Source organism: Lissotriton vulgaris, chromosome 2_1 (assembly GCF_964263255.1).
Source record: "Lissotriton vulgaris chromosome 2_1, aLisVul1.2, whole genome shotgun sequence".
Taxonomy (NCBI): Eukaryota; Metazoa; Chordata; class Amphibia; order Caudata; family Salamandridae; genus Lissotriton; species Lissotriton vulgaris.
Genome location: NC_141687.1, coordinates 221634811 through 221659245, shown reverse-complemented (window position 1 = coordinate 221659245; position 24435 = coordinate 221634811). Strand labels below are relative to the sequence as shown.

At 44.8% G+C, this 24435-nt stretch overlaps 1 protein-coding gene across 1 annotated transcript in view; it reads right to left on the bottom strand.

The window, feature by feature from the left end:
• Positions 1-1974: 1974 nt before the first annotated feature.
• The window catches only part of LOC147729873 (ras GTPase-activating protein 4-like), a 625955-nt gene continuing 603494 nt past the window's right edge, over positions 1975-24435 (bottom strand). The window contains exon 21 of the mRNA XM_086954787.1: positions 1975-2255. Coding sequence (XP_086810913.1) covers positions 2119-2255 — 137 coding nt within the window. The 3' untranslated portion in view covers positions 1975-2118. The remainder of the gene's footprint in view (positions 2256-24435) is intronic.

The window sequence follows — 24435 nt, the reverse complement described above, 5'->3', positions numbered from 1 at the left end:
GTACAGCACAGGAAAAAACATTTTTATACATGCTGTAAAAAGAAAAAAAAGCAGTGATGACACAGCCACATCTTTCCCATGACCACCCTTGCACAATGACACCATTTGTTTTATTTACCAATCCAAGCTAGATTGGTGAAATAAAATAAATCGGAGTATCACAAAAGCTCTTTTTTTGTAATGTGTAGGGTCCAGCAGCAATCTGCTTCTCTGCCATCCCAAAAACCAAATGGATAATAAATTACAGTTAAATAAGGGACCAATGGTGGGGCAGGAGAGTGGGGGCTGGGAGGATAATTAAAGTAAAATCTGTGTTGGTGAGAAAGAGAAAAGGAGCACACGAGGGACAAAGCAACAGAGTGTGGGTGGAGAAGCACACAGGAGACCGATCAGCACGCAAGAGTGAGAGCAGGATTGAGCAGCTGTTTGACATGGGGGTTGAAGCTCATAATGGAGAAAGCTGGAAAACACAACCACTCTCATAAAGGGCTTACTCAACAAGAAAAAATTGGTTCTCTAAAAGTGAGCAGTGAAAGGATACAAGTAAACCAATAAAAAGGATGATAAATAGGCCATGCTGGAGAGGAATAAACACAAGATAGGGCAAGAAAAGTAATCAAATAAGAAGCAAGCAAAAAAGAGTGAATCTTGCTAACTAGTAGTAGTCAGGTTGAAAGCAGGTTTTTTGGTAAGTCCACAAGAGGTTTATCGTAAAAAAGACTGCTTGCAGTATCTCGTAGGCGAAACCTCAAAAGTGCAAGTTTGTTTCAAATCTCATGAATGCCAGATGGAAACAACTGCACCAGCTCTTTTGCCTTACCAGCCATTTTGCTCAGGATAACCTACTATGCTCTATTAAAAAGAGTATTGTTTTTTTGAAGATGTATGTAGAGTGAACTTAGACTGTGGGCATTAGACAACTTTACAAGAGTCGAGAACCAGACATCTCACCTTTTTTTATGCGCTGGAAGATTAAGCGATTTGCCCAACATCATTTAAAGTTGAGCTGAGGCTAAAATTAGAACCTGGTTTTGCTGAAGATGGGACAAGAAAAGTAATTGAATAAGAAGCAAGCAAAAAAGAATAAATAATGGCAACTAATTATAAGCAATAGGCAGGCTTTAAGCCCACTATAGGTTTTTGGTAAGCCTACAACAGGTTTATCTCTTCCAGACTGCATACAGTGTCTTCTAGGCAAGACGTAAAAAGTGGCTTCTTTGAAATTGCTGTTTCAACTCTCATGAATGCCAGATAGCACCTGCTGAAAAGCTCTTTTGCCTTACCTACCTGCCCTTTTGCTTGGCAAAACCTACTATGCTGGAGAAAAATAGTGTTTTTTGGAGTTTTGTATAGCATGAACAGAAGGCATTCGACAACTTGAGGAGTTGGCCTAACGGCTAGGGCGGACAACATCTGATCTGGGGAACTGGGTTCGAGTCTCGGCAATGACGCTGAACATGCAGTGATTCTGGGCAAATCTCTTAATCTTCCTGTGCCTAACAAAAAAAAAATAATGTGCCCTCATGTAATACAACTGGTGCTATGTAAAGCGCTCTGATACCCGATTCGGGTCAAGTTTTCGCAATTTAAAACTTTGAAAAAAAATATAAAAAATTACAAGAGAACCAGACATCTCCCCTTTTTTATGCACAGGAAGATTAAGCGATTTGCCCAAAATCACCAGATGTTGAGCCGAAGCTGAGATTAGAATCTGGTTTCACAGGGTAAAGGTTAGAAGCTCTAGACGACGCAACAAAGCTTGCTAACAGTAAATAGTGTTATGAACAATCTTCTGCTCCCCATGTTCGAGCAAGCAGAGAGTTGAAGCAGATGCAGTATTGCTCATGCACGATCCTTTCAGTGAGTTTATGGTAAACCCATGAGGTACATGCTCCCAACCTCACATTTCACAGCTGCTAAATTCAGACAGACCACAAAAATACACAGGTATGAAAAAACAAAACATACATTAGCACCATTTTCTTTAAAGGAAATTTCATTATAATTACATATGATTTTGGCAGCCTTGATACATTCTACAGATTAAGTCGTCATTTTTAATGTAAAGAAATAAAACTATTGGCATCTTATACAATACAAACAACTGATAGGCATAAGTCATGTCTGCAGTTCCAATAATTGGTTCTTATGCCTGGCAGCCAGCATTGATGAGTCTTCCACAGCCAAATGATGGGCATCCTCGAGGTCCTGCAGAACCCGGAACAGTTGGCTTGTACGGTCACAATCTTCAGAGTCTGGGGAGAAGCAGAAACAATTAATTAAGCTCCATATATAATTACATTCTTTTACTGCTTGTTTTCCAGCCTATTCATATTGGTATGTCTTCACATCCATACTACTACTCAACACCTAGGGAATTAGTTGTAAACTTGAGATAGTAGATGCCTTCAAGGTCAATTCAAGTGTCGTGCTCAAACCGTTAGTTAACAACAGGTTAGAAGACCACTTGAGTTTGAAGGAGCCTTCGACCTATGTAGGGCCGGTTTAAAGTTGCTAAATTGAGTATTTGTTTTATTCCATTTGAAAAAGTCAGCTAGCATAACTCTGCTTGCAAGCCTCCCGCTTCTTGCGAAGGATTAGTGAAAAAAATTAAAGAGAGTAAAAATCTAAATGAATGCAAGACAAAAGGAACCACTGGCAAACCAGTAGGTCTCACATTTCTGACCTATTGGCTTTGCCAATGTGGAACATCAGCAAAAAAGCAAAGGCTTTTAGATAATAGTGTGTAGCATCAGCAAAAAAGGAAAAAAAAAACAGGCAAAATGGCTACTGCTGCTGGGTGCGCCATTCACCAAGTGCGTGTATCTGGGATGAAGTATGCGTGGTCATGCATCACCACATATGCACAGACTTAGGGAATTACACATGCAACATTCAATTTATTTATTTACTGATCCACAATGGCGACCACCATTTTGTTTGGTATGTAATAAAACATGCCTTTTGGAGGACATCCTTGGGGGGCAACTACCCCTGCTGTTACCCCCCGTAAGTCCCACACAGCTGGACTGCTAAGAGTTCTTCGGAGGCCATGCCCTTTTCACCACCACTCTGCAAACGTGGCTCCTGGCGCACTACTGGTTGGGGGATGAAGTCCACTTTACTCCTTAGGGACCTTGGGGGTTAAGAAGCCCTATACAGTGGAATTCCTGAGAGCTAGGCGAAGGCCCGCCCCTTTCTCCACCACTCTGCAAACATGACTACTACCTAAATCACCATAGAAATTCATTTAAAAAACCAAAGGTTACAGGGACGTTATAATTAGAAATTAGCAAAGTTACAGGGAAGTTATCGTTAAGAAATGGGAAAAAAAGAACCTTAGAAATTTACAGAAAAAATGAAAGGTTACAGGGATGTAATAGTTAGGCTCAGGTTTCATTCATACAAAACTAGTGAAATTCAGGAGTTCTAGATAACGGAGCTAACTATACCTCGTGCCCCCCGCAATACACCTCACATATTACATCACTCATGACATGATCAGGGACATCACTAATGATATCTAAAATGTGATATCTAAAATGTGAAAATGTGAAACCTGAAACTAACTATAGCGCCCCTGTATATATAAATATATATATATATATATATATATATATATATATATATATATATATATATATATATATATTTTACCTACTGGCGGTCGCCAGTAGGTAGTTATAGTTAGGATTATTTTCAATAGGGAAATTGCAACATTCTATTGTGAATAACTTTGACGCCGGTTTAGGAACCTGCCTGAAAATTTCCTCAAATTTGCCTCGCGGTGCTCCGGTCCTTCCCTGAAAGTTTTGGGGGGATTTGTCAAGCGGGGGCCGAGAAAAAAGGGGGGTCCCAAAACGTGTTTTCCCCATGTTAATTTCCATAGGGCGGTCGACCTCCCTTTTAGCCCGAACGGCTGAATAGATTTCCACAAAACTTGGCAAAATTGTAGGGACTGGTAGACCGATGTGCCTTTGCTATGTCTCAAGATATGTGCTCCAGTGGGTTTTGAGTAATTTAGGTTCAAAAAAATATATATATCTATAAGCGCCCCGGTACGCGCACCGGAGCGCTAACCAGCGTGCTACGTGAGTTCGCGCGCGGAAAGCTGATTGGCTCTCGGGTGTCTTTCAACATTCCAAACAGTCCGGATCGGCCGCCATCTTGTGTCTCGGTAGGATCGAGACACGAGGTGGCAAAAACAAAGGGGGAAATGACCATAAGGAGGCAGAGTAGACCCCCCCCCTGACCCCCTAGGTTTGATGTGGGGGCTATAAAAGAGCCCCGCAGGACAATTTATTATTTTTTTTTCGATTTGCGCGGGGGGAGCGACCGGTACGCGCACCGGGGAGCAGACCGGGGAGCGTACCATAGGGAAAAAAAGAATGACAGAGTTTTAAAAAAAATTAGCCTTTTTTTATAAATTGGAGGTAGTTCTAAAAAGAACAGTTTTTTTTCTTCTTTTTGTTGTTTTATATTTTTTTAAATGTTTATGAACATTTTGTACTTTTTTTGGCTTTTATGAACTATTTTGTATTTTTTTTTGTTATTTTGATGGGGAGAAACAAAAAACAGGGAATTGCAAACGGCTCAACTGGAGCAAAAACAAATTAGGAAAAAAATATTGTTTTTTGGGGCAATTGTGGTTGTCACCAGCACGGTTGATGAGCTTTAGGCTTTGCTCACCATAGGTGATGGTCTTACCACAAAATATACAAGAGATCTTGTATTCCCCAAACTGTGGTTGTATGTTTGGGACCATCTCCCTTGTCTCTGGTCCCGATGGAGTGGGTTGCTTTCGTTTGGAGGTGCTGGGTGAAGATTGGGGAGGGTTGCTGGCCAGTTCTCTCACCTCTGCCACAGCATAGTTGTTGGGATGCCTGCGCTGCATGTGCCGAATCATGGTGTTATTGCCAAATGAGTATTTCTTATTAGGGTTCCCCCTTGAAAGTTCAATGCCACAGATTTGGCAAGTCACCTTTGGCGCATTCACTTTCTTCTTGCCCTCTGGGATGGAAAAAAAACTCCCATACAATGTGCTGCTTTGGCCTATATGGGGTATTGTCTTCTGGTAGGAATGTCCTACTCCCCTCCCCCTCCTCCTCCTCCTCCTCCTCTTCTTCATCTCCACCACTGTGGTGTTGTGGTGGTCCTCTTGGTGGTGGTGGTGATGCAGATGCTCCAGCTGCTGCTGCTACTGTAGCCATTTTAAAGTACAAAATATTAGTCACAGATCTCCAAACAGGTCTTCCTCAGTCAAAGGACAAAGTCAGAATAAGGAAAAAAGGTGGGGGCTTTCATCATTTGGAAAAAAAAACTGTCCTTAACCAATGAAAAGTTTTATTTTCAGGTCACATGACCCGGGCTTTCATCATTTGGAAACCAAACCTGTTCTGCACCAATAAAAAGTGTTATTTTCAGGTCACATGACCCGACGCGCTTACGCTACGCGCCCCCGGGCGCGTCGCGTAAGCGCGTCGGATGCTTATGTTGCACGATTGTATTCGCTTGAGTGCTTCCGGGTGCGCTTACGCCGTGCGCATCACGCGGACGCGGCTACGCGATACGTCACAATGATGTTTTTGTTCGCGGCAATAGCGCTAACGGGACGCTCACCGGTGCGCGCCCCGGGGCGCTCCGGAAAACTGCGCTTTCCGGTGCGCTCACCGGGGCGCCCACCGGGAGCGCTCCAGGGCAAAAAAAAAAAAGAGTATTATATAAATATACAATATAGGATTCATTATAAAAAATATTACATTTCATAGGTTTGAGGCCCTATATATAGTTAGGAATTAGCATTTAAAAAACCTATGAAATTCACTAAAAAAAACATAGGTTTCACACCAGTTCTAGTTAGGAATTAGTATTTAAAAAACCTATTAAATTCACTGAAAAAACCATAGGTTTCACACCAGTTATAGTTAGCTGGAAATTTTACTGACATAAAACCATTGAAATTCCAACGTTATAGTTAGTTGGACTCACTATAACAAGCGAGCCTGCAATGCACTGCTGATGACGTCACATATTACATCACTCATGACATTGTCAGTGACATCACTCATGACATCACTTATGACACCATCCTTGTGACAGTGACAGACCTCCTTTTAGTGTAATGTAACCCTTGAAACACATATTCAAAAATAGAAACTAACATTTTCAAAAAAATGGAGATACCCATACCAGTTACAACAAACAATTCAGTAATTCCACCATCTATATACACATTCACTCATTCACCAACAGTTCTATATAGTCACTCATACATATACTCACTCATCATACATCCTGTTATACACCGACAGTCATCCAAAAGTTACTCACACACATACTCACACATGCAAATAAACTATTGAACATCCATTTATTTGCATATACAGCTATACACACACTACCTCCTTACTTCTAAGGAAACTTACACATACTTACTCTCTTAAACAATCACTTATAGAAACACATACTTATTTAAACAGGAACTCTTACAATCTCTTACTCTCACATATACTCACTTATATACATCAAAACTCACATACACTAGATTAAAATATATGTTGTTACTAATAAAGACAATAGTGAGACAGTCATTCACTCACTAACACACACATATACACACTCATCCACCCATACAGTCCTGCACATATATTGTCTTCAAAACACATACAAACAGTGAGTCAGTCACCAACACATGCAGCTACTTATACACAAAGTGAAACACGGATACATATATTTGAATATTTAAAAGTTACTCGATAATATATGTATTCAATGAAATACACTTAATAAGGCAGTTAACCAATCATTTTTTTTTAAAAAACATCCATTTACACACTTATTTAACCATTTATTCTTCCATCAACCTTTACAAATGCATATATAAAACATATTAATTTTTCAGAAAGACACACATTCACTGGCTGGTGTCATCAGTGATGTCATGAGTGATGTAATATGTGACGTCATCAGCAGTGCATTGCAGGCGCGCTTGTTATAGTGAGTCCAACTAACTATAACGTTGGAATTTCAATGGTTTTATGTCAGTAAAATTTCCAGCTAACTATAACTGGTGTTAAACCTATGGTTTTTTCAGTGAATATATATATATGTTATACAATTGCCCAGAAGCTTTTGGAAGGGCTCACGACAGCGCTCTGCCAACAGGCTATCAGATGCAGCCTGCTTACTTCTCCACCTTACTTTCTTGCTGCCAACGCGTTTCAAGGACAAACCTCTTCATCAAGGGCCACAAACTTCACAACTCAGGCTCGCATTGTTCGTGTGTTTTTTTATTGGTTTCCGATTTTTTTCAAGGTAAGTTCAGCCCCTAGGGGGCGTGTGCAAAGTCCACAATTGATAGTGCTTGTTGGGACACGGAGTCCTTCAATGCGAGAGTCAATCATGGCCCTACTCATGTCGCTGGGCATACTCTCGACCTCATATTCTCTAATCATGAGAAACTTACAACCTTTCCCCCTCTACCCCTGACATGGTCTGACCACTACTTAGTACCTTTTGAGATTTCCCTACCCCAAATTGTTAAACACAACTCTGCCATTAGAACTCAAGGCAGAAAATGGCACAAACTCTCTCTTACAGCCTTAGAACAAATATATGATACGACTCGCAGCCCTCTTCTGGATGACCTGGACGCCGCAGTATGCACACTAAATAATGACCTCACTTCTGCAATAGAAAAAATAGCCCCATTGCGTCCTCTCACCTCCAACAGGCAAAAACCCTCTGCCCCTTGGTTCACACAAGAACTCAGGACACATAGAAGCAAGTGTAAGAAGCTTGAACGACTCTGGAGACAGAGCTATGACCCAGCAGCCAAGGCGCTCTACAAACAAGGCCTTAAAGAGTTTCGTAAACTCAAACACCACTCCATGAGCACGTACTTCTCGGATACCATTGTCAAAGCTAAGAATTCCACCAGGACACTCTTCAACATAGTCAAAGACTTCACTCAGCCCAATGCCCTCGCTGCCCCTATCCCCATGTCGCAAACACTATGCGACAATCTCTCAAACTTCTTTGAAGAGAAAATTATCAACATTGCAGCCACCATCCAACAAAATGGTACGGTCAACACTAAAAGTCCCGACACCAATCATATTCCGGCCTTTACAGCATTTCAACCTCTTACTAAGGAACAAGCTACGAAATTATTTCTGGATTGCAAGTCGGGCTCTCCTCTAGACCCTGCTCCAGCCTCAATCCTGAGTGACATTGCTCCTTTAATTATCGACTCTTTTCTCGAAATCTGGAATTCCTCCCTTTGCACCAGTGTTGTCCCTGCAGCCTGGAAACATGCACTACTTATCCCTATTCAAAAGAAAGTAGGTATGGACCCTCTTTGTCTGAGTAACTACCGTCCGATTTCACTTTTGCCCAAACCCGCCAAAGTACTAGAGAAAGCAGTCCAACTCCAACTATCAGACTATCTAGAATCTAACTCCCTGTTTCATGACACCCAGTCAGGCTTCAGACCGGACTTTAGTACCGAGTCTGCACTACTCGAAGTCTCTGAGTCAATTAGAGAATGCTCGGACAGGGGAGAGGAGGCCATGTTGGTCCTCCTCGACCTGTCCGCTGCATTCGACACCATCTCACACGACACACTAATGACTCGCCTACAAGAGACAGGGATTGGCGGCCCCCCCCTCCTGTGGGTAAAATCTTTTTTAAATAACAGAACCCAACAAGTGATGTTAGGATCGTTTCTCTCTGACAAAAAACCACTGACCTGGGGAGTCCCACAGGGCTCTGCCCTGAGCCCTCTCCTCTTCAATGTGTACCTTAAACCTCTTGCAAAGATTGTTGAATCATGTGGAGTCAAGGTGACTTTCTACGCCGACGACACACAACTGGTGTTCTTCTTCAAAGACCATGATGAAAAATCATTTGACAACTTCCGCAACTGCATGGTAAAGATCGCCTCATGGATGGCCGAGAACAATTTAAAACTCAATACTGATAAGACTGAAGTCTTATTTTTTAATCAAAAAACTCCTCTACCCCCCAATATCTGGTGGCCATCCGAACTAAACCCTCCCCCAGAGCCGGTCCCAGCGGCCCGAAACCTAGGATTTCAATTCGACACTTCTCTCTCCTGCAAAACCCAAATCAGTAAAGTAACCTCTGCCTGCTTTGGAAAGCTACGCATGTTAAAAAAAATCATTCCCTATCTACCACTTGACTCCCGAAAAACAGTAGTCCATGCCCTGATAACCTCCCACCTGGACTACGCAAATAGCCTGTATTTAGGGGCCCCCGCCTATCTCATCAACCAGCTACAGAGAGTCCAGAATGCAGCGGCAAGATTAATCAACAATATTCCTTTTCGACACTCCATCTCCCCCCACCTTATCAAACTTCACTGGCTCCCAATAAAAATGCGGATTCAATTCAAAGCCCTGACCCTGGCTTTCAGAGCCCTCAATGACCGTGGTCCTGCATACCTCCGACGCAGACTGAGACTCTCTCATTCACAGCGTAACCTCAGATCCAACAATCTACGCCTAATCACAACCCCCCGTTTTCGTCTCACACGTACGGGTGGAAGGGCCTTCGCCGTTGTCACCTCTAAACTCTGGAACCAGTTACCCACAGAGTTAAGATTCGCCACCTCAGAACCCCTTTTCTGAAAAAAATTAAAGACCTGGTTCTTCTCCCAGATCTAAACTCTCATTCCTTCCCCCTTCCCCCCTCTGAGATAAGGTCTTCAGCGCCGGGACACCTCCGTCGGAGGTAGCTGTGCGCTCTATAAAATACTAAAGAATAATAATAATAATGTTTTCATTTAGGTAATTAGTTGTTGGTTTGCTCTTTGAAAGTTAATTATTTCCTGTAGTAGGACGTGGGTTTCTTCGGCAGGCTCATTAAGCATTTCGAACGCTGTGCCGGTCTGCTCTGAAAAGTGCAAAGCAGCAGCCTCCTCCAGCCGGTTTTTGGGATTTCCTGCTAGCTGGTTGATGGAGCTCCTTCCCACGGCCGGGCGCCGTGTCAAAATTTTTGTTATACAATTGCCCAGAAGCTTTTGGAAGGGCTCACGACAGCGCTCTGCCAACAGGCTATCAGATGCAGCCTGCTTACTTCTCCACCTTACTTTCTTGCTGCCAACGCGTTTCAAGGACAAACCTCTTCATCAAGGGCCACAAACTTCACAACTCAGGCTCGCATTGTTCGTGTGTTTTTTTATTGGTTTCCGATTTTTTTCAAGGTAAGTTCAGCCCCTAGGGGGCGTGTGCAAAGTCCACAATTGATAGTGCTTGTTGGGACACGGAGTCCTTCAATGCGAGAGTCAATGTTTTCATTTAGGTAATTAGTTGTTGGTTTGCTCTTTGAAAGTTAATTATTTCCTGTAGTAGGACGTGGGTTTCTTCGGCAGGCTCATTAAGCATTTCGAACGCTGTGCCGGTCTGCTCTGAAAAGTGCAAAGCAGCAGCCTCCTCCAGTCGGTTTTTGGGATTTCCTGCTAGCTGGTTGATGGAGCTCCTTCCCACGGCCGGGCGCCGTGTCAAAATTTTTGTTATACAATTGCCCAGAAGCTTTTGGAAGGGCTCACGACAGCGCTCTGCCAACAGGCTATCAGATGCAGCCTGCTTACTTCTCCACCTTACTTTCTTGCTGCCAACGCGTTTCAAGGACAAACCTCTTCATCAAGGGCCACAAACTTCACAACTCAGGCTCGCATTGTTCGTGTGTTTTTTTATTGGTTTCCGATTTTTTTCAAGGTAAGTTCAGCCCCTAGGGGGCGTGTGCAAAGTCCACAATTGATAGTGCTTGTTGGGACACGGAGTCCTTCAATGCGAGAGTCAATGTTTTCATTTAGGTAATTAGTTGTTGGTTTGCTCTTTGAAAGTTAATTATTTCCTGTAGTAGGACGTGGGTTTCTTCGGCAGGCTCATTAAGCATTTCGAACGCTGTGCCGGTCTGCTCTGAAAAGTGCAAAGCAGCAGCCTCCTCCAGCCGGTTTTTGGGATTTCCTGCTAGCTGGTTGATGGAGCTCCTTCCCACGGCCGGGCGCCGTGTCAAAATTTTTGTTATACAATTGCCCAGAAGCTTTTGGAAGGGCTCACGACAGCGCTCTGCCAACAGGCTATCAGATGCAGCCTGCTTACTTCTCCACCTTACTTTCTTGCTGCCAACGCGTTTCAAGGACAAACCTCTTCATCAAGGGCCACAAACTTCACAACTCAGGCTCGCATTGTTCGTGTGTTTTTTTATTGGTTTCCGATTTTTTTCAAGGTAAGTTCAGCCCCTAGGGGGCGTGTGCAAAGTCCACAATTGATAGTGCTTGTTGGGACACGGAGTCCTTCAATGCGAGAGTCAATGTTTTCATTTAGGTAATTAGTTGTTGGTTTGCTCTTTGAAAGTTAATTATTTCCTGTAGTAGGACGTGGGTTTCTTCGGCAGGCTCATTAAGCATTTCGAACGCTGTGCCGGTCTGCTCTGAAAAGTGCAAAGCAGCAGCCTCCTCCAGCCGGTTTTTGGGATTTCCTGCTAGCTGGTTGATGGAGCTCCTTCCCACGGCCGGGCGCCGTGTCAAAATTTTTGTTATACAATTGCCCAGAAGCTTTTGGAAGGGCTCACGACAGCGCTCTGCCAACAGGCTATCAGATGCAGCCTGCTTACTTCTCCACCTTACTTTCTTGCTGCCAACGCGTTTCAAGGACAAACCTCTTCATCAAGGGCCACAAACTTCACAACTCAGGCTCGCATTGTTCGTGTGTTTTTTTATTGGTTTCCTTCAATGCGAGAGTCAATGTTTTCATTTAGGTAATTAGTTGTTGGTTTGCTCTTTGAAAGTTAATTATTTCCTGTAGTAGTTTACTTTCAAAGAGCAAACCAACAACTAATTACCTAAATGAAAACATTGACTCTCGCATTGAAGGACTCCGTGTCCCAACAAGCACTATCAATTGTGGACTTTGCACACGCCCCCTAGGGGCTGAACTTACCTTGAAAAAAATCGGAAACCAATAAAAAAACACACGAACAATGCGAGCCTGAGTTGTGAAGTTTGTGGCCCTTGATGAAGAGGTTTGTCCTTGAAACGCGTTGGCAGCAAGAAAGTAAGGTGGAGAAGTAAGCAGGCTGCATCTGATAGCCTGTTGGCAGAGCGCTGTCGTGAGCCCTTCCAAAAGCTTCTGGGCAATTGTATAACATATATATATATATATATATATATATATATATATATATATATATATATATATATATTGAACAAACTGAAAATAACAGTCTAGTTATATTAAATATTTGAACTGCAAAAGCTTACCATCGCGCTGAATTTGATTAATTTTATTATAAGTGACAGCATAATTAGAAACATGGTGAACATTGGAAAAAAGATTGCATAGAAAGTAATTTGTTTAGACCCATCTCTCTTCTCCCCTTCGCGGTCAACGTCACAGAAAAGATAGTTAAAGTCCAACTAACGAAATTCATTGAAGAGAACTCCATCCTCGACCCCTCCCAATCCGGAACCTGCAGCAACCACATCACCGAGACTGCCCTACTCGCTGCCACAGACGACATCTGGACTCTCCTTGACCAAGGACACCCTGCGGCCCTGATCCTGCTCGACCTCTCTGCAGCCTTCAACACCGCCTCCCACTGCACTCTCACTGCCAGACTCCAAGACACCACCAACCAGGGGACCACCCTCAACTGGCTCTGCTCCTTTCTCAACGGCAGAACCCAAAGAATCAGACTATCTCCCTTTCTCTCTGAACCCACAGAGATCAGCTGCAGAGTACCCCAAGGATCATGGCTCAGGCCCATGCTCTTCAACATCTACATGGCCCCCCTCGTCAGACTCAGCATAGTATCCTACACCGACAACCCCAGCTCATCCTCTCCCTTACCAAGGACCCCCTCATCTACAGACTCAGCTTCCAGGAAGGAATGAAGGATGCCACAACCTGGATGAGCAGCAGCTGCTGAAGCTTATCTCGGAGATGACAGAGGTCCTTGTCCTCGGACCCTCCCCTTCAGCATGGGACAACACCTGGTGGCCCACCGCCTTCGGCAGCCCTCCCACACCCAGGGGCCATGCCCGAAACCTCGGCATCATACTCGACTACTCCCTCTCCATGACCCGAGATCAATGCAGTCGCCTCCACCCGCTTCAACACCCTCCGCATCCTTCACAAGACCTTCAAATGGATCCCCCCATGAATCAAGAAAGGCAGTTTCCCATGCACTCATAACCAGCAGATTAAACTACGGAAACGTCCTCTATGCCGGGATCAAAAAATCCCTGCTCCGCAGGCTCCAGAACATACAGAACACCACAGCCAGACATAAACTCGGGGGCCCGCGACATGAACACATCACCCCACACCAGTGAAACCTCCATTGGCTCCCCGTTGAGAAGAGAGTAACTTTCAAGATACTCACCAACGCATACAAATGCCTCCACAACATCGGACCCCAATATCTCAACGAAAGAATCACCATGTACGCAAGAAAAACCTCCGATCCGCTGACCTTGCCCTCGCCGTAACCCTGCGCATTTGCAGAGCCAGAACAGGTGGAAGACCCTTCTCCTTCATCGCATCACAGGCCTGAAACGAGCTCCTGATGAACATCAGACATGCACCCACTCTGCACATCTTCAGGAAGACCCTTCACAATTCCCTGAATAATTGATTGATCGAAAAAGGCTTTGTAAAACGCTGAAATGTGTTCATACATCAGTGGCAAGTGCTGTCAGCATTTAAAACAGATATTTCCATAGGATTCGAGTGCATGCTTCTTCTTAATATGAGGAAAGTGTTTATAGTTTTTTATGAGGCGTGTGTGGTATCCCCTCTTTTCTGCACCACTGACAATCAGGATGCATGCCAGCAAACCCACATATCTGGAGAAGTTTTAAAAAGCTGGCAAGCCCCGAGCACCACACCAGAGGAATAATAAATGGAAGGGTGATAAGCATTAGCGCATTTTCGAAGCTGGGAGTCGAAGGTCTACCCTTGGCGGGGACTTGTGTTTTGCAGAGAGCCCCTACATTAGATTTATGAAGGTGCTGGGAGTCGGGCGCTGCTCAAAGCTAATGGCTGAGCAGCAAATCCCAAGGATCCGGATATCGATTGGCAGCACATGCTTTAAGAAACTGAAGGTTTAAGCAGTGCCAAATAAAACAAGGAAATCTCTGCGATAAAGCAATTTATTTATGTTCCTTTAAGAACATAAGAATGGTCGGCAGCAGTCGGAGTAAAAGACAGAGAGATGGAAGTTACTGTGATGACTTGTAAATTCGTAAGGCCACTGAAATAGGCCGCCAGCTTCAGAATGCAGCTTCTTGTGAGGAGCCAAACAGATTGTGATGATAAACTGGTTACTTGTGAAATGTGCAGTGCTCACGTTACGAGTAAATTGAAATAAGAACTCTTCTGTTATGGATGTATAAATGGCAAGAACTGCTTACCGGGCTGCAAATTGCAGATATTGTGCAACGTTCACGTTTTGAACAAACTTAAAATAACAGTCTTTTTATTGTAAATATTTGAACTGCATGGCCCCCTTTGTATTGTAAATATTTGAAATGCAAATCCTTACCATTTTCGCTGAATTTTATTACAATAAGTGACAGCATAATTAGAAACATGGTGAACATTGGGAAAAAGACTGCAAAGAAAGTAATTTGTTTATGTTCATGTAAGTGGCTACACCTGTTGTGAAGGTTTAAATGCAAAAGAAAATGGCTAGGTTGACAAAGGCTGTGTAAACGTGGTGACATAACAGAACCCCGTGCTGGGGTGCACACAATCTCAAAGGTTTCTTCCCATGCGGGCATTGCAAAGCCTGCCGGTATAGCTACATGGTGAAGGAATTTAATGTACCAGGTATGAGCTGTAACAGAAGCATTACCCAGTTTCTGTCATATACGTTCTGGAATGCCCATGCAAGATGAGAAATGCGGGTAGCACGTCCTTGATAGTAAAAAAAAGGATATTAGAACATCTCAGGGCCATCACCAACAGGGACCTGCACTACGCAATAGCTAGGCATTTCCAGGAATACCATCTGTCGAACAACTCTCTTTTACACTTCTTTGCCATTGAGAAGATACACATTGGCCCTAGAGGTGGGAACAGGGTACTAGCACTGCGCAAAAAGGAATCCAAATGGATACTTGAGCTATAGACTAAATTCCCCGGGGGACAAAACCTAGACGAGGAGCTAGCAACTAATTTACATGACGATTAATGTTGCCCCTTCACTGTATACCATGATGTCCGAAGTTTCTTCCTTGTTTCTGTGCCACGAACAGAATGTACATGATTTTAATGTGCACTTGTATATATCATATTTACACTGGTATTTTAATGTATGCTTACACAATTACATGTTTATGTTTCTTTACTTTTCACAGGAGGAAAGGAAGGGACCCACTGCATGCTAACATACACTTCACGGGTTCCCTTTTCTTCACTGAATTCGGGTGTGCATATTAGCTAAAGACAAGAATTTCTGTTCTTTCACGTATACATTATTTTTCTCAGTGGTAACATGGACTTCTCCCCATGTCTCTTTGCCACTTGGCGAGTAAAATTAACAAACAGGAGTAGCGAGATGTCAGCATGTTATTTGGCATTTATAAACACAAGTGCATGCTTACACGTCCCTAAAGCTTAATATGAGTTTCCCTACACATTGTTTTGCCACTTGGCGAACAGTAATTTTACACTACATGATGTGGGGTGCCTTTACGGACATAGGGAGCTTTTATTGATACCTCGGGTATATTATCACTCTTTCTATGCCAGTAATCTTTCTTGTCCTGTACTATGTGGGATTTCTCACCATTCTGACACTAGAAAATCACTGGACAACCATCTCGTACAATTTACAGATGGTTATGCGGGGCGGACACTGGTCTGTACACTTTGTCGAGGACACTGCCCTGTTGATGGACACTGGTCTGCTCACTTTGTTTAGGACACAGCCTAGACGATTTTATTAGCTCAGGGTTTGATTCAGGCACAACGGGGTGATTACTACTTGCCGGCATTTTGAATCCCTTATTTTGTTTATGACCAACACTGTGTCTATTTCTTTATCACACTTTGGCCAGATAACTGTATGCACATTATGTGCCACCAGCATTGAGAAGCAATATTACTACATCCATACAGTATGTTTAACTAAATGTACATGTTCGAAGATGCCTGCCAGATTTGCACTTTCTTTCTGTATTGATTTTGAACCATGGTGTGCCAGTAGTTCTTTCTTTGTGTTACCTTATTCTATGTAATGCACTCTCATGCAAGCACTCAGTGTGTGATCAAGACAGTGTTACTGTCCAAACGCGTAGCAAATGAGCAATAACGTTTTTTGCACAAGCAAAACATAATTCCGAGTGTGCGCATTACTGGATTTCTCTGTGCATCAACTTGTCGGGCTGTGATTTCACCGGCTTTGCGCACCACCTGACTACGGGCTCGATCCCAGGAGGAAGAAAACAAGTTACTTACCTGTAACTTTGGTTCCCCAGTATTGGTAACTTTTATAGATTCCCATGGTTTGTATCATTCCCCCGTCGTGGGAATGGGAGCCTCGGTAAATAAAAAATACCATAGCAGTAAGTACAAAAGTGAAAACTAGGCCTAGGCCTCATCTCATTTTGTAGCTTGTCCACCTCTTTTTGTAAAAGAGACCAAGAATTCTGTAACAACCAATCAGAACAGCCGTTGTCTAACAGCCATTATCTCAGTAAAAAGGCCGAACTTTCCCAGGGGAGGAGGGTGGGCGCATGGGAATCTATGAAAGTTACCAATACTGGGGAACCAAAGTTACAGGTAAGTAACTTGTTTTCTTGCCCCAGTATTGGAACTTTCATAGATCCCCATGCTTTGTATCAGAGTAGCTAGCAGTAAGCCCTAAAAGCACATTTTGTTATAAGAATATGACCACCTTGCCACATAGATACTTATATTGGAAAACCAAATCTATATATACTTGTTACATTAGCAAGGACTATCACAAGTAATACAAAATGTGCAACACAGGAAGGAGGGATTATAGGGAAAGCTTACCTCTCATTGAAAAAGATTCCTCAGGACTGCCTGTCCAACAGCTGCATCATTCTTCGTAGAAAAATCCAGGCAGTAGTGCTTCGTGAAGGTATGCATACTGCTCCACGTCGCTGCCCTGCAGATGTCCTTGATAGGGACTCTGAAAATAGAGCCACTGACGATGCCAATGACCTTGTGGAATGTGCACGGACTCTTCTTTTGAGATGTTTGCCCGCTTCTTGATGGCAGAACTGAATAGCACTGGAGATCCAGCGAGAAATGCTGTGTTTGGACAGCGGAAATCCTTCCACGGGGCACTGTAGGAGACAAACAGTTGTGAGGATTTCCTAAAAGGTTTCATGTGCTCCAAATAGAACTTTAGACACCTCTGAACGTCCAAAGAATGTAAGGACCTCTCTGCTGGAGTCGTAGGTCGCGGGAAAAAAGACTTCAAAATCAATGGTTCATTCAGATGGAATTCAGATGAACTTTGGATTCATCCATAGGATCAGGACATCACGCTTGAATTGTAGGAAAGGCTCCACGATTGTCAGTGCCTGGAGCTCGCTAATCTGTCTGGCCGATGTCAATGCCAACAGAAGAGCTAGCTTCCAAGATAGGAATTTAAGGTCCGCTTTGTCAATGGGTTCAAATGGTGCTCTCATTAGCTGAGCCAAGACCAAATTAAGTTGCCAGACTGGTGGAGGAGGACGGACTGGAGGAATAACCCTGAACAGGCCTTTCAAGAACTGCTTGACAATCCTAGCAGACCAAAGCGAAGGACCTGAAGACGTCCGTCTGAACCTTGAGATGGCTGCCAGATGAACTTAACGGAAGAATGAGCCAACCCAGATTTAGCCAGCGACAGGATATATGGAAAAATCTGATGCGGAGCTGAAGTGTAAGGGTGAAGATGTTGTTTCTGACACCAGAGGGAGAACCTTTTCCATTTTGCCCTATAAGTTCTGTTCGTACTTGGAGCTCGAGCTTGAGACAAGATGTCCCTACACTCCTCGGTGAGGTTCAGATTCTGGAATTTCCTGTACTCAGGAGCCACGCTGTCAAGTGAAGTGAGCTCGGTCCGGATGGAGTACTTGACCCCGAGACCTCGTCAACAGAGAAGGAACCGGTTGCAGGCGAATCGGATGGTCCTGAGAAAGCAGGAGGTGTTCTGTGTACCAGAACTGTCGGGGCCACGCCGGTGCAATCAAGATCATTCTGCACGGCTCCGCCTTGGCTTTCCTGATCAACCTCGGGATTAGGGGTATCGGAGGAAAAGCGTAAAAGAATGCGCCATACCAGGCAATCGAAAGCGCGTTCCCCAAGGACTCCGGATGGTGATCCCTGCTTGGATAGAATCGGCATTTGGTGTTCTCCGGGGTTGCAAACAGGTCTATGGTCGGGGTCCCCCAGACCGAGAACACCTCCTCCAGAATGGTTTGGTCTAACTCCCATTCATGACTGATCGATTTCTGATGACTCAGCGCATCCGCTGGTATATTGAGCGAACCTGCGAGGTGTTCTGCTGTCAGAGCAATATTGTGAAGAATCGCCCAATCCCAAATCAGTTGAGCTTCTCTGGAGAGGATCTGGGATCTTGCCCCGCCCTGCTTGTTGATATAGTGCGTGGCCGTTGTGTTGTCCGTGCGGACCAGCACTGAACAATTCTGAATTCGTGGCAGAAAAGCCTGCAAGGCTCATCGAATGGCTTTGAGTTCTAACAGGTTGATGTGACACTTGCGTTGAACTGGATCCCAGTGACCACTCACGTGCAGTTCCTGAAGCACCGCTCCCCAGCCTTCTAACGAGGTGTCCGTGGTGAGAACCATGGGAGACGGAGGAAGTGTGAATGTTAATCCTTTTGCGATGTTGTCTTTCACCAACCACCAGCCGCAGGCTCTTTTCATTGCTGGTGTTACCGTAATCCTGTCGTCAAAAGAGCCCTCCGCCTGGTACCATTGCTTGTCGAGCTGCTCTTGCAGTGGACGCATTCGCAGCCTGCAATGTGGAATCAATGGTATGTAGGATGAGATCGATCCGAGCAGGGACTTGTAGAGCCGTACGGACAGGGATTTCCTCTTTAGCAAGAGGCGAGCTGATAGCATCAATTTGTTTTGACATTCCTCAGTTGGGTAAGCCTTGCAGCGTTTCGTGTCCAGAATGGATCACAGAAACCTTGCTGACCTGGAGGGTTGAAGAACCGATTTGTCCTTGTTGAGCCGAAGGCCCAGGTATTTGAACAGTTGGATGCAGGTTAAAATGGCCTTAGAAGTTCCCTGGAAAGATGGCGCCTTGACCAGCCAGTCGTCCAGGTAACCAACACCTTTGTAAATATCCTTGGTGCAGACCGGAGACCAAAAGGAAGTACTTTGAACTGAAAATGGCTCTTGCCTAATGTGAAGCGCAATTATTGTCTGTGAGCTGGATGGATCGTCACATAGAAATAAGCATCCTCTAAATCCAGAGTCGCCATGTAGTCTCCTGTATTTATCAGACAAAGAATATCCTGGAGAGTGACCATCCTGAAGGATAGCTTGATGAGATAGGTGTTGAGCTCCCGTAGATCTAATATGGGGCGCCATTTTTCTGTTGTTTTGCGAACTAGGAAGAACTTGGAATAAAACCCTTTCCCCCTTTGTGAGAGAGGTACAGGTTCTATTGCCCCCTTGATGAAAAGCTGGTGGGCTTCGAGACGTAGCAGTCCCAGATGTTTCGAGTCGTTGGCGCCTGGAGCTCTGTTCGGAGGAAGATGTTGAAATTCCACCATGTGGCCACTCTGAAAGATACTCACGACCCTCTGGTCTGATGTAATAACCTTCCAACTGCTTAGACAATGAGAAATCCTGCCCCCCACTGATGTCTTCGGAGGGGTAGGAACAGTAGAAAGAGCCGTGAGGCCGCTATTGTCGTTTGGAGTTATCCCGTCCTTGACGACCTTGACGCCCTCTCTGTGAATGGCGAGAGAAAGACGCCGACTGGCCTTGGCGTTGATTGGAGTATTGGGGTTTGTAAGATTGGGAGGATTGCGAATATGATGAGTATCGCTGTTGGTTGCCACCTCTGTATGAGGAAAAACCTCTCCCTCTCGCACCTTTGAATGGGACTTTGCAGTATTTCAAAGACCCCAAGGACTTCGCCGTGTCCGTGTCCTTTTTGATGCCTTGAAGGGCTTCATCCACATGCTTTCCGAAAAGCATGTCCCCATCATATGGTAAATCTAAGATCTTGTTCTGGACCTCGTGGCGAAACCAGGTTGCCTGCATCCAGCCCTGGCGCTTTAACACAGCTGAACCCACCAGGGCACGAAAAGCAGTAGTCGCTATGTCCATAGCACAATCTATCACCTCCGAAGAGGAACGCTCTCCTTCCATCAGAACCTTCCTGGCCTCATCTTTCGCTGCCTCTGGAAGGTGATCCACAAACGGGGATAAATCGCACCACATCTGGCGGTCATACATGCCCAAGATGGCAAGAGCATTAGAAGCTCGAACTAGGAGGCTGGCCATGGTAGAGAATCTTTTGCCCACATTGTCCAGACGTCTCCCTTCTTTGTCTGGCGGTGTTGTAAGTGGTGTCGATGAATTTTTAGACTTGCTTTGCGCCGCTTGGGAAATGACGGAATCCGGTTTTGGTTGTCCAATTAGGCAAGCTGGACTGCCCTCTGGGGCTTTATACTTCGTCTCCAGCCGCGGAAGAACAGGGATGCTTGTTGCTTGATTTTTCATGACCTTAATACCTTTTAACCATACATGCTCTATTATTGGGATTGACCGAATAGACTTTCTGTAAGGTTCCTTAAAGTCATAAAGGAAACAGTCTGTCTGAACAGTAGTAATCGGCAGGCCAAATCTCTTAGACGCCCTCTCCATAAGGTTATGGAAACCTCCAATGTCCAATGTCAGCTGGAGGGGAGGGGAGCAGTATCCGGCACTGGTGCATCCGGATCCCGAAGGTCATCATCATCATAACCTCTATCTGGATCATGAGGAGGATCTTCCTGAAGATTTTCATCAGAGGAGACATCGTCATCTTGAACGGTCACACTCTCTTGGTAACCCTCTCTGGGTTCTGGTTCCCCAACTCGTGAAACCACAGGTGTCACTGCCACCGCAGGAGTAGTAGGAATAGATGGAGAAGGAGGACGCTCCTGTTGTACTGCAGTTTGCGATGGAAACCTCTTCCTATAATCCTGCAACATTAACTGCAAATCCGAAATTAAGGAAGACGGCATTGCCACCATATCCTGCCGGACGTAAGTTCTTTGGTGGCTGTCTTGTTGGACATATTGGCGCCCTGTATCGTAATATTCCTCAAAATCTGTATCCTGACACTTTACTTGTAAGTCCGATGGGCTCTAGGCATCCCCATAAGGACCATCATCACCCTCGTCGTCAGACTCCTCATCGAATAACAGAGTGGGAGGCAAAGGTGTTACCCGTCTAGGAGAGGTCATCTCAGGGGTTATTTGTTGCCTTCGTATGGAAATGCAGAGTTTTTGGATCGTCGACTACCTCGTCGACGGGCTCGTCGTCGACGGACTCGTCTGCGTAATCGTCATCGATAGAACCGTCGACGGAACAGTCGACGGAGGAATGGATCTCGTGACGTGATGGTGTCGTCATCATCACCATTAAATCTGCAGTCGTCGACGTCATCGTCGTCGACGTCGTCCTCGTCGTCGTCGCAGCCGTTGACACTACCTTCGCTGTCATAATCGTTGACGTCGAGAATGTAGATACCATCGTCAACGAGCAGGAAACAGGCACTTTAAACGTCGACGAAGCCACCGTTGACGGAGCTATACGAGAACTCGGGTCTTTCTTTGAAGCTGTCGTCGACGTACCTGCTGATTTAGTCGTTGACGGACGTTGTTTCTGGTCAGGCTTTCCTTCCAGAGGGACAGTAGAAGGTTTCTTGCCTTCCTTCTCCTTATGAGATGGTGGAGAAGTAACAGAAACATCCTTTTTCACTTTCTTGGCTGTGTCAGTCTCCGCAGCCTGTCCCAGCCTCTCCTTTTCACCTCGGTGAGGAGATTTAACGGGACTAGCCCTTTCAGGCCTATCAGAGGTCTTTTGTAAGGCTTTGACAGGTGGTTCGGTAGAAGTAGTAGGGGATGACCTACCCCTCTTTCTGGATCTTCTGGAGGACCCAGCTGATGAAGAGTCCTCATCGTCAGATGAAATTACTTCCTTATGTGATTTCATCTTCTGCAGCCAAGTTAACAGGCGGCCCTCGCTGTATCTCAAGATCTTTGTCGATAAAGTCCTACAGATCTTACAATCTGTGGCCTTGTGGTCCGGGTACAAGCAGTAGATACAGTCATCATGCTTGTCCTCCACAAAATCTCTTTTTAGAACATGTAGCACAAGCTCTAAATAATGCCTTCTTCTCCTTGTCAGACATTGTAAATTTGAAGAAAATGTAAAAGAATCCAAGTTGAAGAGAAAAAACTGAGCAGAGCTCAGTGGAGACTCCCTAGCACAACGTGCGGTAGAAAAATCTGAGGCTCTCTCAGGAGGGTTCTAAGGGGTGAGGCTGTTCTGATTGGTTGTTACAGAATTCTTGGTCCCTTTTACAAAAAGAGGTGGACAAGCTACAAAATGAGATGAGGCCTTGCCCAAGTTTTCTCTTTTGTACTTACTGCTATGGTATTTTTTATTTAAAGAGGATCTCATTCCGACGACTGGGGAATGATACAAAGCATGGGAATCTATGAAAGTTCCAATACTGGGGCAACTTTCTCTTGTTTTGCGATGTATATACTTGAACACAAACACATTTCCGTCCAGCAAATTCCGGTTTGCCCGTTCATCCAAGAATTCGGCAAGAAAGCCTGGAAGTCTCTGGGAAGGCTTGTTGGTTGGCCAGTTTCAGGTGACCTGAAAGTATGCTTCTAACAGATATCTGAAGATACTGATGCCAATTTCGACACAAGCTATACTCCATGGCGGCCAGCACCGATCTGGGGTGCGACGACGGCGAGGCGGTTAGGGAGTGTTACAAAAGAAAAATACACTTAACTCCTTGCTGTTCTGTCCCACGTCGTCTCTCCTCCGTCAGCCAAAAAGGAAGCAGCCAGGCTCCCCAGAGCCAATCAAAACACTGAAATGCAGCGTTGTGATTGACTCCCCTAAGCCAATTACAACACTGCAATGAAGAGTTGTGATTGGTCTGGGGGGCCTGGGAATGTTCTCAACCCAGTAATGCAGCCTGGGCGAAGAACATGCTAAATGCGCATGACTGTTAGGCCCGTTCGAGATAGCCCGCCAAAGCGTCATGTGCACATCGTTGTGCCCACCACTCCTCCCCTGACCTGCTCTATTCGCAAAGCAGCCCCACCCTGCCCTCATTCTGCCGCAGCAAATAAAATGATAATAACATCACGTTATTATGATTTTATTTTTCCTTTCCTTCCCTGCTGTAGCGCTGTGGGGCAATGCTCCTCCGCCTTAGGAAAGAGCTGCCACTGGCTGTACTTGGGACACCATGCAACACAGGAGAGCCTCACACTTTCCACCTCTGAGAGAGTGGGTGAGGGGCATGCACAGATGTACGCTGCTCCCAAAAATGTATGTTAGTCTCTTGGATGCTCTCACAAGCACGATAAGATTTGGGATTTTTTGAAGAACCATTTTTTTTTTATTTCAAAAGTTTTTATTGGCAGTTTCAAAAAGAAAGAAAACAAAGGCGAACGTTGACAAGCGTACATAAGTGGTACATACAGGTAACGACTGATTGGTTGTAATACATGTATTTAAGATGCTGGCTATAGCATGGACAATGGAATAAAAGATAAAAAGTACCAATAATCAATCAATCAATCATCAATAACCTAACAGAAACATAACACAAAGTAATAAATAACTGAGGGAATCACAGACAAGACAATACAACACGTCACAGTATGAGCAGTAGTATCACTAGGTTGGTCCGCAGGTTGATGACATTTCTAAGTTGTGCTGACTTGTATCCAGCTATGTAGGTAGGGAAGCACAGGCCGATGTAAAATGTAGATGAGAGGGGAGGGGGGGCTGGGTCGAGGGCGAGTGAGGGTGACTCATGGGGGTTTGTGGACACTAAAGTAGTTGTCAAGGGTGATCCAATTTCTGGAGAATCATGTCCAATGTACTTGTTAGGTCTGATTTAGCTTTGATAGGCGATTCAGACAATGTTGGTCTCGGTCTTACTTTCTTGTTGTTTTTGTTGTCTCTCTCCGCCATCTTTGTAGGGTCGTCAGGCACAGGGGGAGACAAGAAGAAACCAGGTGACGCGAGGTTACTCCGTAGGCACTAGAAAGTAAGTATCCGTCCGCGTGGTAGGCTGCTTGCCTAGTATTATTTTACGAGTGGCAAGAGATCCTGCACTCGGCTGTTCGAAGCACTGGGATCAGCGGTGCTGTGTCCAG